General features: G+C 39.7%; 1 protein-coding gene and 1 pseudogene across 2 annotated transcripts in view; both read right to left on the bottom strand.

The window, feature by feature from the left end:
• DNAJC6 (DnaJ heat shock protein family (Hsp40) member C6) overlaps positions 1-15,013 on the bottom strand; it is a 122,312-nt gene that overhangs the window by 17,768 nt on the left and 89,531 nt on the right. For both annotated transcript variants that reach the window (XM_090269568.1, XM_090269569.1), the window contains exons 5-11: positions 11,384-11,506; positions 7,530-7,663; positions 6,817-7,011; positions 5,861-5,978; positions 3,828-3,907; positions 2,805-2,998; positions 2,616-2,696 (exon numbers count right to left, since the gene is read on the bottom strand). In XM_090269568.1, coding sequence (XP_090125694.1) covers positions 2,616-2,696; positions 2,805-2,998; positions 3,828-3,907; positions 5,861-5,978; positions 6,817-7,011; positions 7,530-7,663; positions 11,384-11,506 — 925 coding nt within the window. The remainder of the gene's footprint in view (positions 1-2,615; positions 2,697-2,804; positions 2,999-3,827; positions 3,908-5,860; positions 5,979-6,816; positions 7,012-7,529; positions 7,664-11,383; positions 11,507-15,013) is intronic.
• On the bottom strand, positions 11,793-11,872 carry LOC150015039 (U4 spliceosomal RNA; annotated as a pseudogene).

The following is a 15,013-nucleotide window of genomic DNA, read 5'->3' as shown; positions in this document are numbered from 1 at the left end:
TATATATATATATACTCCAGAAAGAGAGAAGGAGCAGCCCTGAGCAGACAGTGCTCTCAGACCCTTTCCAATGGAAAACTTGATGTTATTTCATGTTACATTCAATTACCATTTGTTGAACATCTGAGTCAGTATAGCATAGGGGCAAAGAGCCAAAAACCTGGAGCCAGATAACCTGGGTTTGAATCCCAGCTCCACTACTTACTGACTCTATGACACTGAGAAAGTTCCTTACTTCTCAGTGCCTTAGTTTCCTCCTCTGCAAAATGGGGGTAATAAACACTACCTAACCTAATCACATGGCTGCTGTGAGAATTAAATGATATATAGGGAGTGCTCAGACTGATGGTAAGAAATAAAGTGTTTATATCTTTTCTTATTAATAATGATAATTATTATTGTTGTTATTCTTATATTCCAGGCACTATGCTAGGTGCTTTAAAAAATCATTATCTCCTATTCCTTTGCTGACTCCTCTCACTGTGTTTTACTTTTCTGTGTGGCCTGTTGCTGAAAGCAAGGCCTTTCTCCCACAGTCTGGAGCAGAAGTGAGCCACACCCTTAGTAAGTAAATAGAGGGAATGGCGCTGCTTAGGATGCTCCTTACACCAACCTGAAAGGAGATACTTTCAGCATAAAATAGGGACAGGAAAGAGGCATCTCCTGGGAAGGAATCAAGATCCTGTTGAGTGATTTTCCAGGCCCTCTTTAGACAACTCCTCCTATGGAACTTTATTATTTAATGTCAGATAGATTCACATTCCAAACTAAGTACAGCTTCCCATCCCTTAAGCCCAATTCTGAAATGCAAAAAGGGAGAGGTTCTCCTAAGTTTGGTACAAAGTAAGCAGGCAGAAAAGGTTGACCAGAGCTGACGTGAAAGTGTTTGTAATCTCCATTATTTCACTCAGGGTTATTACTTCTACATTTCACTGCAGAAATGGTCATGGGTTTGATTACAAGCTGTTGGAGATGTCCTTGGGGATGCTGACATCCACAGTATGTGTGCCAGGTCACCTTTCTGAAATCTGAAAAGATCCTGCATTCCTAAACACATCTGACTCTGCAAAGTTAGGATAAGGAATTGTGCATTTGTGCTAAAATCTATTTCAGAACCTAACAGGAATGATTTCTAAATTACTTACTAAAACTGCAGTAAAGAGATAAACAGGAAGTTTTATTGAAAGTCCTATATGAGAAAGATAAGATATAGGGTGAACCAAGAGGGAGCTGGGACATCTACCTGCTATCTAGATTTCCCAGGTTTCCCATTTTTTAAAATGTTATTGGTCCCATTTCTGAATGTAAGCTTTTCAATCCAAAGGAATCCTATAAACAATTTTTTTTTCACCAAACATGGGAAGTTCTGTGTAGGGAATGGGAATACTGTCTTACGTTCACACAGCTGCTGTGGAAGGTCTATCAAGAAAATTGTAAGCAGATCATTGCCAAAGCCAGTTCCCTATCCATTTCATAGCGGAAGTCCTTATCATTCAGTTCTACACTGAACCCTGCAGTTAACTTCAGCAAACTCCAAAGCAAGGACTGAGACAGCATAGGGTCTTGGGTCTGGGGCCAAAGGAATGCCAGATAGCCAGAAAGAACACCAGATAAAATAACTGCAGGAATGTAACTGCCCCTCTATTTCCTTGCACATGTGGAAACCACTGTTCCACACACACAATTAAGGTTTGACCACTAAACAATCTTCCTAGGGCGGCAGTGTTGAGCCACATGGCCATCTTGCCCTCAGAGTGCAGACACAAAGACCATTGCTAAGGACCGAAGAAGTGATCCAGCCCTAACCTAGACAAAGTCCACATCTTGAGCAACTTTTAATCATGCCCACTTTATCCACAGCCTATTAAAAACAACCCAACAGAGTCACTCACCAAGCAAGTCAGGAACCCTGTCCTCACATGCTATCACCCTCATACCTGATGCAAGTCCAATAAAATTTGTCTGAAAGTATCTTGGATGGTTCCTTTTGATTTCCAATTTAGGGAACCCAAGGACCCCAACTGGTAACAGGATGGCAAATGGGTATCCAATAGAATGCCAATGCCAGTCTACTGATGGCAGCAATCTGAAGTATTATGTTAGAAAGATTCTGAAACATCTCCAGGTTTAGCAAAAAAGGATACTGAGATGGAGCCCGATTTCTGCCATGGTTGTTAAACCAAGTAGCCGAGGTGTATGGGCTTCTGCGTTAGGGAAAGCTCAGCTCTGCCCAGATTTTATATTTTAAGAATATTTAGCTGAGGGTAACAGATAGAGTTCATTTGTGTGTTGGCAGTGTAAAAGAAGATCCTAAAAAATGTCATGCTTATTTGTAAGCCCAGAAAAAATGTGGTCCAAAATATACTACATAGAGAGAAAAGATAACATTCAGCTTAAAATAGCCTTTTGCATCAGTCTAACAGCATTTATGAACTTGAAAGTAGGGAGGTTGCTAAATTTGAGAAAGAATGAGCTAAGAGAGTATCAAATAAGGAGGAACGTGATGACTTCTAAGTGCTGCTTTACTTTGGGCTGCTTTGAGAATGAATCATGTTTATGAAAGAACCTTGTGATTTAATCAACTAACCATAACTTAAAGAAATGCTACGAAGTACCTTGCCAGCAGAGAGTGGAAAAGAAGCCACCTTGCCCAACATGCCTGGGGTTGTCTGGAGGGATATCTACTGGAGCCTGTCCTGCAAGACAAAAGGCCATGCAGAGTCAATGAGACAAAGGAAATACGTCAATGTGATAAATAACACAGAGGCATCCAGCTGAAAACAAAACCATCAGGTGATTCTTACCTCCTAAGGCCAGAGTATCTTGATGCTCCTGGTGAGAAGAGAAGAGGATGCTGGGATTGACATCTTTTGTGCAGTAATGTTCCCACGGTGGGGTTAAGTCTACCACTTTGTCATGGGGCTGTAGTTCTACGTCCAGAGTCACTTGAAATAGCTGAGGATATTTTTCTGGTACATCACATGCATCCAACTCAGGCCTAAATAGGGAAGAAAAGAATAAGATCAGTGAAAAACAACAGAACCAATACAATGTTCAGCACAGAAACCATTGGAGGTTGATTCCTAGGTTAGCTCTGGGATTCATTTTTAGGGGAAAAGCAATCATTAACCAGGTAAGTTACTTTCCTGGTCTGAGCCTCAGTTTTCTCCTCTAGAGTAAAGAGGAAAATAATGCCTACTCAAAGAATTTGGTCACTACTACATATGAAAGCATTCTAGAAAGCAGGGGTGATACATACAGCCAACAGCACCAGCATGGCTAAATCAGTTAATAAAACAGTGGAATAGGCCCAAGGCCACCACCCTGAGCTCTTGAATGTCTAGCCCTCCCAGACTCAGCAACTCCCATCCACCACCCCATCGTCAGCCACCTCCCTGAGTTCTCTAGGCCACACTAAGGGTTAATGTCTGGGCAAGGGGGTCTCCCAGGATCCTGCTTCAATGCTATGGCCTGGAATCCATTCTGAAGGCCCAGTGCTCGCATACTACTGATGAAATCGCCACCCCTACTGAAAAACACAAAGGGATACACAGATGCAAAGGATCACAGCACGGACACTTTTGTTCGCTCTTGCTCCTTCAGGTGGAATTTTAGGCATTTTAGGCCTTTCTGTTTGAAGTCCTTTGAACCATTTGTGTTCAAGACAAATCAAAACACCAGCCTCTCTGCGTTGCTAAGCTACGTGCACAGCCCTGCAACAGATTCGGGGATGCTACAGCACAGCTCTAATGAGCCTCGAGCAACTGGCTCCCAGCAAGTCACAGCTGTTGCAATTGAAAAGGGCTTTTGGCCCAAGCAGCACTCACTTGGTGAACTTTAAAACTGTCGTTTCCAGTGGTATGAACCCAGTGTGAAACTGAAGCTGGAATATCTGAGTGTTGGTCACCTAAAAATACATGAGAGAAGCACAGTACAATCAACAATGAAAAAGGAATCAGATCAAAAGATTATATTTTGAGGAGCCATGAACCTCCAACTGTTTCTAAGTCTGAACCTTCGCTTACTATGAATATTAAATGACCTCTCATTTGAAACAGGCCCAGCTTTGTTTCTAGCCTCTCCTCTCCATGAACTCTGCCATGGCAAGCCATTTCCTCACCTGCCAATGCCCCATGTTCTTGCACACCGCTGTGCTTCAACTCATCCCATTCCTTCCATCTAGAATGCTACTTCTCCAACCTGATAAACTCATCCCTGCCTTGCAAGGTCAGAGCCCCTCTGTAGCCTTTCTGGGCCACCACTGGCTAAAACAAACTGCTCCCATTATAGCATCTAACCCTGCCTCTACTATGGCAGTGCACGTTTGTACGTGTGCAAATTTCCCCTGCTAGGCTAAGCTTTTTAAAGGCAGAGACACAGTCTTATTCTGGTCAGTCCTGAACTCTGAGGCAATGACGGGCACAGAGCAGGCACTTAACAAATATTTGATAAATTAAAATGCAATTACTTGTAGCATTATTTGTAATATCCAAAAAGTGGCAATCATCCAAATGTCCATCCACTGATGAAAAGATTAATAAAAGGCAGGATAGCCCTGGCTGGTGTGGCTCACTGGATTGAGCGCCAGCCTGCGAACCAAAAGGTCTCAGGTTCAATTCCCGGTCAGGACACATGCCCGGGGTTGCAGGCCAGGTCCCCAGTTGGGGGTGTGTGAGAGGCAACCACACATTGATCTTTCCCTCCTTCTCTTTCTCCCTCCCTTCCCCTTTCTCTAAAAATAAATAAATAAAATCTTTAAAAAAATTAGAAAGAAGAAAGGCAATATAGTCATACAATGGAATATTATTTGGCTATATAAAAAAACAGAGTACTAATACATGCTACAACATAAACAAACCTTGAAAACATTATGCTAGGTGAAAAGTGCCAGTCACAAAACACCATATACTGTATGATTCCATTTATATGACCTGTCCAAAATAGATAAATCCATAGAGACAAAATATAGATTAGTGGTTGCCTAGGGGATGGAGAAGGGGGAACGAGCAGTGACTGCTAATGAGTACAGGGATTCTTTTGGGGGTGATGATAATGTTCTGGATTTAGACAACACTGATGGTTGCATAACCCTTTGAAAATGCTAAATACAAACAGAATTGTACACTTGAAAAGGGTGAATGTTATGTGAATTTTATTGCAATAAAAGAATTGAAAAAATATCATTACTTAATCCCATATCCTTAATAGATCAGTTGTTCATTAGCCCCATTTGACAACTTTTTTAAAGATATGCTCTCCCAGCACGTGACCCATCCCAAATACCCTGACTCAGAATCTCTAACGTTGGGCTCAGGAATAGCAGCTTCAGTGTGACTCAGGTGATTGGTCAGATAGGGGGACTGTTGTTACAGGACATTGGACATCCTCCACCCCTAGTAATACCCAGTATCTGTTCATAGAAGGAACTTATAATATATCTGCTAATGGAGAAAGATTAAAATACAAAATGTATCTGCAAGAAGTAAGGTCTAGAAAAAGTCACATTAAGTTATAAATAACAGTGTGATATTTTGGTTAGAATAGGTCTTAATAGCCCCCCTCACACTAACTCAAATGTAAAAAAAGCATTATAAAAAAAGGTACATACTTCTAAAGAACAAGGTTTGCTAGAAGTTCTAGGGCTACCTTCTAGCAAAGTCATCTGTGTAAGTCACAGCCTCTCTGAGCCTCAGTTCCCTCCCCTGTGAAATGAGGGAGATGGGCATAAGCAATCTTTAAAGGCTACTTCTGATCCTAAAACCGTAAGACACTCAAGCCCAAAGTGATGCAGAAGAAAGACTGAAATACTCCCACTGAAGGCTCAGAGGAACTTCTGCCATGATTCTTCCTGAGACCATACCTTAGCCTGTAGCCGGCTCCCGATGGTTGATCTTAAGTGATACATGGAAACAACCACATCTCCTTGCACAGTGATGCTCAAGGGAATGAAGATTTTCCCATCTTGGACACGGTATTCTCTTTAAACAGACAAACACATACATGAGAGAAAGTCCGATGTGATACAATCACACAGGGATAGTCCTCTGTGGCTCTGGCCAAGGGACCTGTTGTTCTCCCAGGCCTGGACCCAGGAATCATTTCCTATCTTAAGCAAAGCAGGAGCACAGCCAGTGCCAACTGGATGCACACTTGTTCCGCCATGGCATGGCATTGGCCTGGTGTCATGGCCCCTCTCACCATCCCCTTTGGACTTCTAGATAAATAATCACCCGTCCCTACTTTGCAGATCTCATTTTCTGCAAAAACATCTGGCCCTGATGTATCTGTCATCCCCTAACTTTAAATTAATGGTAAAAACAGAGACAGAAGGAACAAAAAGTCCAACCGAGATCAGTCTTGGATACTAATCTGCAAAATCAATCTATTCCAAACTAATTCCATTTCACGCTGCCATCCACTCCCTTCTCGCCATACCACTCCCCTACCTCTTCCCACGGGCAGCTGCTCTTTCTCACAGGTTCTATAATGTCTTTAATTACATCACCACCCACCTGGTAGTTCACTCAGAGACCTCACTATCTGACTCTTCTGTTATGCTCACCAAATCTCACCAAGGTCATCCCTTTTTTAAATATCCAGGTCCTCTGTCCCACACCAGTGTCTTAACCCTCATAACAGCTCAGGTTAGTCTCTTAGCTTGTATTACCATTTGAAAGGGGGCTATGACATCCTTTGATTTAGCTGTGCTTTTCTATGGTTACCACTTACGATAAACATTTTTTTTAATGTCAGTCATGATCCAACTTACAGAAGAATTGAGCAGTTCACAAGAAGAAGTGAAGTATCGTGACTTACTTCATTCGTTCAAAGTCTGCACAGGTTGTATATATTTTGGTTTCTCCGATCAGCACATCGCAGTAAGGGCGACATCCATTTCTCTGTTTGTTAAAAAAAGGGACTGGACTGACAGTGATCGACTTGATCGTGAGAGGTTTGAAGTGAGGACGGTATGGTTTGTCTGCTAGGAGGTCACACATATACCCCAGGTATCTGAAACAGAAGGTTATCATTCTGTTGGAGCCCAGCACACCAGAAGAAAGAAGTAACTGATCATTGTTATGATGTTTATTTTTGTAAATTATTAACTTCTAATACAAATTTACTATGTTAATTTCTTTAACATGAACTAGCAAAAGAGAATGCAGCCAATAATTTAGGAAAGCTTTAATCTAGGGACACTTTCCCCTAAGAACTGATGAAGGGGTACTTACTTAATGAAAAACCTTCTGGGAGCTTTATACTAGCACAGTATTTGAACATCTATTCCTATTTAGTCTAGCAAATTAAAATTTACCCAGTTAAAGGTTGGCATTGAAAAATTTTTTGAATTTTATCATCAGAAACACTTTTCATCCAAAACGAACAAACAAACAAAGGTAAGGAGATGCAATTTAAATAAGATAAGGATAATAAGTCAATTATCTAAAAAGGTGTTTTGTTCTGTTTTGTTAACTACGTGATTCCAATTTGATTACATCTGTGCCGACTCCGCATCTAGCTTACTTTACCTCGTGTGGGAAGGCGAAAGTCCTATGCCTGGTCGCTTTGCATATAACAATCGAACAGCTGGTCCAGGAGTAGAGTAGAGATTACAGAAAATGAACATAGCACCAACCAGAATTGACGATGCTGCCCGCCCATCCTGCCAAAGGAAATGCATAAATTTGTCATAAACATGGTCCGATCAGCCACTCACCACTAAAAGAGTGGAGTTAGGGGTGAAGGAGGGAGAGAGGAGAGAAATCCTTTTAACTGGGCATGCCTGTCCATTCAAACTTGTTTACTTGAAAAACAACCTTGGTCCCAGCTATTTAAATCACCAAGAAAAAAGGAGAGACTTATTCTTAGGATGAAATTAACTCTCAACTAACCTAAGAAACCCAGCAAATATAAATTTGATTTGCATATATTTACTAAAAAAATAATCTAATCTCCAAAGTAACTTTGGACTTGTGGCGTCAGAACTAACAGTTGAGGTCTCTTGGTTTTAGGCTGGAGGTAGAGTTCACAGGTTAGATAAATACTGCATTTTATTTTAGAATATGCTATGTATATACTTCATACAATATATGTTCCTAGATTCATATAAAATCATATAAAAGAAGCTTTACCAGATTCAACCTCATTCAATGGAGGAATACATACAATAACATTCCTTACAGATGGTGACCCAACCTCTTCTAGAACAGGAAGTGACAGGGAGCATACTGCCACTTGAAGTAGGCCAGTCTAGTTTACCAAGCTCCTCCTTATACTGAATATGTTGAGTTAAAAGTCAGTGCCACTAGATGATCCTCATTCTTCCTTCTGGGAGGATCAAGAGTAAACTGACTTCTTTCCCCCTGCGACAGCCCTCCCTTTCCATCAACACTTGGTATGTTCCAGGTTAAAAACACATCCAAGCTGTGATGGTTCATTTTATGTGTCAACTTGGCCAGGCTCAGATAACTGGATGCCCAGATAACTGGTAATACATTACTTCTAGGTGTGTCTGGGAGGAGGCTGCTGGAAGAGATCAGCATTTGAATCAGTAGACTGAGTAAAGAGATCCGCCTTCATTAAAAGGGAGGGGACATCATCTAATCTGTTGAGGGCCCAAATGGAACAAAAAGGTAAAGGAAGGGCAAATTTTCTCTCTTCTTGTGCTGGGACGTCCATCTTCTCCTGCCCTCAGATATCAGAGCTCCTAGTTTTGGGACCTTCAGACTCTTGGATTTACACAGGGGGCCCCCTTGGTTTTGAGGTCTTCAGACACAGGCTAAATTATACCACTGGCTTTCCCAGTTCTCCAGCTTGCAGAGGGCAGACTATGGGACTTCTCAGCCAATTTTGAAAATAAATTTGACACATGTATTACTCTCTATATATCCAATTGGTCCTGTTTCTCTGGAGAACCCTGGCTAATACACAATCCCTTCAATTCTTCCTTATTTAATATTTCATTTTAAGAGAGATCATCATTTGGTGTAGTTCCTTTGAACAAGACTCCAGTTTCAAAACAACAGCCTTAAATGTGCTGCCCAGATGTGAAATGCAAGCTATGCCATGTGTTCTAACTAAACTAGAGAGGTAATATCATCTTCCATAGTTTGGACGCAAAGCTTTTACTAACATAAGCCAAGGCCAAGTGAGTTTAAATTCAAGCTAATTCACACCATAAGCTCTGATTGATCTTCCTATCGAACAAAACCCCTAGCTCTTTTTTATTTTTATTTTTATTTTTATTTTTTTTATTTTTATTTTTTTAGATGATGTGTTAAGCTAGTAGACAAATACATTCAATCTTTTAGAATCAGAATTCGAGTCCATATTTATCCTGTGTCTAACTTCACATAGTTTCAGTTAAACAACCAATCTCCAAAAACTTATAAAATCAAGGTTTATTATATGAATCTACCATCCTGAAAAAATTGATCAGTTTGGTCTCCATATTGTCATAAAACATGTTGATTAAAAGGGCAACCAAAACAAACTTGGGAGGTTGCTGATTCATTAACCATCTACCTTTGAAAGCAGATATTCAAACACAATTTCACTAAATGTAAAACAACCTAGCCCAAGTCTCCCAATCTTGATTCTAAGAAACTGGTTATCTTGCAGAAATCTAATAAACTGTTCTCTAATAGTCCTGTTGCAAAAAGTTCAGTTGGTTTGACATTTGTGTTCATCATGAACCAATTTTTGGTGTTTTTCCTAAGAGTTAAAAATCATCTGTGCAAAAATGTATATAAGAATTTCGCTTGAATTGCCATCAGCCTCACCAGCCTGTAACTTTCCAAGATCAGCCTCCTCACTTTTGGAAACAATCTCCCTTCTCTTGCTTGGCCCCTCTTCCCGTTTCCTCATATTACATAAGGGATCCATAATTGCTTTTCCTAGTGCTTTTGGCATTCTGTCACATAATTTAAGTCTAGAGAGTGGATTACTGTTCAGTACTATGAGTCTCTTTTACTATCTCATTACCCATCAGCTTTGTCTTAATTATTGCTACTCCCTTTCTAGCTTGATATCTGTTCCCCTCACAAAGAAACACAATAAAGAAGCTAAAGCTATACCTGTGTCTTAAGCATTTATTTTTGTCCTTATTTCAAGGATATTAGTTCTTTAAAAAAAAAAAAGTTCTCTCAGTCTTCATTCTTTTTAGAATTTAGTCCTCCAGACACTCTTTTAACATGCTCAAAATGCTTCAATATGTGTCCCCTCCTTTTATCTGCCATGCAGGTCTTTTAAAATGTTTTATTAGTTTTTATATTAAAAGTTAAGTATTTGAGGTGGAAAGGAGAAAAAATGTTTTGCTTTTTCCCTCTTAGCCAACTGACTCTCAAGACGAAGGGGGAGAATCATCAAGTAACATCATAGTAAAATATATATACCCTGAAGTTTATAGAAGCAGTGAATATTTCCAGTATTCATGCTCAGGTTCCATTTGTGTGTTCATTTATGTTGTCAACCACTTTTCCAAATCTTTCATGCCTATGTGGTGCAAGGGTAAGAAGACATAGTTCTTGGCTGTGCTATGTTCACAGTCCAGTGGGACAATAGTCAGTTCACCAATACGGTGATGCAATGGATATACAGTGGGAATGTCCCTACTGTCAACAGTGCCAAAAAGATTTTACTGAAAGTTGAGTTTTAAACAACAGGTAAGAGGCCTCCAGAAAAAGGGCTAGAGAAAGCGACTCTATAAAGTCACTTGTCAGAAAAGTCATCAGTCCTACTGGCAATTGCTGTAAAATACAGTCATATTTTATGTGACTACTTACAAGCAAATGGGTGTCTTTTTACTTCATTTTTATTTGAACTCAAAAAGTAATGAAAGCATAGGGAGTAGAGTCAATAATGTTGTAATAACTATGGTGTCAGCTGGATACTAGACTCATCAGGGGTGATTACTGCATACTTTATGTATATCTCTAATCACTATGTCATACACCTAAAACTAATACAATATTTACTTTAACTGTAATTGAAAAAAATTAAAAAATTATTTTCAAAGAGCAAGAAGAAACAAACTTTCCAATGTGCTATGGCAACTTTATTCGCACAAGCTCAATGGCCTTTTTACCTGCTCACTCTCGGCTCTTGCTTCTACCTCTTTATAATACTTAGCAAACTTAGAGGCCCTGTATAATGTGGGTTGTGTACATATCTGCCTCTCCCACTAGTACTCAAATTTTAAGGCAAGAATAATAATGTCATTCCTCATTTTTATATCCCTCAGATCACCTAATTCCTAAGTAGGAGCTCAGTAAATAATTCAACTTAAATGTTACCTGCCGGTGAGTCTGCATAGGGCCAGCAGTGTTGGACTAAACTATACAAACCACCACAGGCAGTGACAACAACAGCAAAGGTTACTCACCAAGCAGTGGACAACACAGACGTTTTTGGGATTCTGTAGTAGCCAGTTATACATATTCCGACACACAGCAAAGAGGTTGTGCAGACTGGGGGCCTGCCGAATGGGCCAGCTGCATTCGGAAACCTAAGGGAACACAGCAAAAGGAAATGAATTCCCCTAGTGACTTCCTCTCCATCAACAGGTGTTACACCGAACAACTGCTTCTGGAAGTGATACTCTGTCCTCTTTTAATATAGCCAGGAACAGTTGAAAGCGGTCCAAACACAGAAAGACTTACTTAATCTGGTAATTTTTTCATTAAAAAATTCTGTTTCAGTAAGGGTATAAAAAAACATTTTAAAATACATTTTAAATTCAGCTAGACCATTTAAACGACATATTTGGGCTTTTTTAATTCTGTGAGGTTACCCAAAATTTTATTTCAATTAGCAATAATTATGTCTCAGATATATACCTCATTGGCTATAATACTACCCACTACACGAAGCTCCAAATTTAATTTCTGTTAAGTATAAAATATTTTGACACGCCTACTAGGTGTTTAATTATAGGTTTATTTTGTAAATCCTGCACTAGTCTTAATTTTATACCAGCTGTCATGACCACATTAGAAGTACAGTAGAGTGAGCCAAGCCTTGTTCAGGGCTCTTACTTCTTTGATGATGGAACCCACAACTCCATGGGGCCAAACTTCAGCATTTTTATTCCTCTAACACACATACCCATTTAACACTTTATAGAACACCATCTATGTTCCAAGACTTCTGCTTGGCTTTAATCTGTACAGCAATCACAGAAGGCAGGTACTGATATGATCCCCATTTTGAAGATGAGAAAACTGATTCTCAGAGGTTGTCTCATCTAAAATCACACTGCTGCTCAGTACCAGCATGGCAACTTGGTCTTCTGAATATAAATCATTGTGCTACAACAGTATATTGGTTGAAATTATTATTTCCCTCAAAATACTAGGGATCAGCCTCAACTGACTAGACAGTCACTACTTTAACTAATAAATAATAAAGAGAAGTTTGGACTTGGGCAAACATTGTGATATCACTAAGCCTTTTCTTAAACTTTTTATTGAATTTATTGGGGAGACATTGGTTAACAAAATTATATATAAACTTCTCTTCATAAAATGTGCATGACAGGGCTGTAGGTACTACATGAGAATGTATTTCAAGGGCTTAGATCAGTATCTGACATATACGAAGTGATCAATTATTATTATTTTATCAAGCAACTGCCAGTGCAAAGCTCTGACATCAGATAGAGCCACAAATGTTTTAAAAGTGTATGCAAAAGTATAGATTGAAGAGGTCAGATCATACATACAAGGCCTTGTTAGGAGCTGGGAAAAGTATTCAAGAAAAAGAGTGACTTTCAAATCTGCCTTTTCCAAAGAACTCTCAAGATCCACTATGGGGAATGGATATGGATGACATGAGAGTCATCAGGGAGACCAGTTAGGAGGCCACTGAGTAGTCTCAGCAAGGGATGGCGGTGGCTTAGGCTTAGACAAGTAGCAGTGGGGTGCAAAAAGGCCTGAGGGGTTAAGAATTAAGGAGAAAAGTAGACTATCTATACACAAGAGTAGGTGATTGATCACACGGTGGCAGTGCGTGAGAGTGGAGGGGTGTACTTAAGAGACAGATGGGGGAGAAAGAGGCAAGAATGACTCCAGGTTTCCAGCGTGAATGGCTGGATAAAGAATGGGAGCAGGTACCATTTGCTGACATAGGGAATTCTAGAGAAAGAACATGTTTTGTGTGGATGGTATCATCAGAGAGTGCTCCAAACTAATATTACTAGCCTAAGAAAATACAAATGTCTCAGATTCCTAATATTTAACAGTGTGGCAAGGGAGGTAGGAGCAATTTGTTTGGTTTGTCCTTTTCTGGTAACCAGATAATAACCAGTCAAAAATAAATAGTAAGTTACGTGTGGTCTCTGTAAATCTGACGTCTAAAAGTAAACATATTCCTCTTTCTGGGGCTGCCAAGAAAGCCCATGCTTTTTGTTAGTCTGACTTCTTTTCTACAAGATGATTATGGGGTAGTGGCAGGGAACCTTTCTGGTTACCCATTTTTCTATACCTTTGCAAATGATAGTTGTGGTTTATTAGACAATGTAGTTGAAATGCTTGACATAGCTAGCAAACAATGCAGGGTCACCCAGTACTGGGGCTTTGTTGATTTAAACTCTGTAACACATTGTCCCTTTTACACAACATGATTTAGGGGCGTTTTTGACCCATAGTTATCCCCCAGATAGTTTTCCCATTGATGTCTTCTCAGGAAACAGAGATGATACACTGATTAAAAAAATAATTGGGATGATAAATTTTTGCCATCAAAGTAATTACAAAATGTCCATTTGCACAAGCTGCTTCCTGTGTGCAATGTTTTTTCTTCCCCAGTAAAAAATCCTATTCATCCTTCAAAACCCAAGTTCAAGTGTTCTCTTGTCTCCGACAGTTTCTCTAACACACCCACAGGCAGAAATGTGTAGTCAACTTGGTCATCTTTGTACCCAGGCCCTTGTCCATTTTCATCTATTGCACCTTCTATCAGTAGAGCAACATGAGTCAGGGTTTTCACCTTGTCTTTACCACTTACTACCTAAGGAACCTTAGGCAAGTTACTAACCTCTCCATGCCTTAATTCTCTGTGTATAAAGAGAAAATGGGCATACAAGAATTAAGTAGTACAAGAATTTAGTAGTACAACAAAGTAAATACAGTAAGTGCCAGCTTATTGTCAAACTATATTAAAATAACTGTTTACATCTGTCTCCCCTCTAGATACTAAGCTCCATGAGAAGAGAGACCATAACTTATTCATTTTTGCAACTCGAATCCAGTGTGCATGTGCCAATTGAATGGCAGGTGTCGGTAGGTATTTGCTGAGTGAATGAGCGAATGAAAGAATGAACCCCATTTGGCAATCTCTTCTTGTAATAAGCTTTGTCTACATGTGGACTACTTGGGGGGAAGAAATGGGTAAATCAATGTTGTTTTTTTTTAGATAGCAACTATGTAAAAGTGTAGGAAATTTGTTTTCCTGGGCAATATTTTTAAACCCTTTAGAAACTGTATGTCACCCACACAAACACTAAGTGTCAGTATCTGTAATGAGTCTCAGCTAAAAGTTGACTAGATTGTTCTTAGCACAATAGGCTAATAGCTTCAGAATAATTAAATCAATCAAGTAAATAATATTAATTTCAAAGTGCTCTATAATTACATATTTACTTGATATATAATTATAGATCATTAAGCAAACATACAATTAGAATTTTTTAAAAGCATGTGCTCTGCCTAAAAGGGAAACAACTTCAAGGCATAAACAAACCCAAAACATTTTAAAAAAGAATTTAATCACTGCAAGCTGTTCCCTGCCCCCCGCCCTCTCTCGGGGTCACAGTTTCACGCAGTAAGCACTGTCTTAGGGACAAGTGACACTTCACTATGCCACCTCCAGTCTCTCTGAACCCCCTCCTGCAGCTGCAGAGAATCAGAGAATGCCATGTGGATTAGAGGGCTGCCATGATATCACCTAGCATGAAAAGAAGTGAAAACAGAACCAGGGCTGGATACAATTCAATTTTCATCTGTCTGTCTTCCTA

This window comes from Furipterus horrens, unplaced genomic scaffold (assembly GCF_987537825.1).
Source record: "Furipterus horrens unplaced genomic scaffold, mFurHor1.1.pri manual_scaffold_3, whole genome shotgun sequence".
Lineage (NCBI taxonomy): Eukaryota > Metazoa > Chordata > Mammalia > Chiroptera > Furipteridae > Furipterus > Furipterus horrens.
Note: the sequence above shows the minus strand (reverse complement) of the source record. Positions and strands in the feature narration are given on the sequence as shown.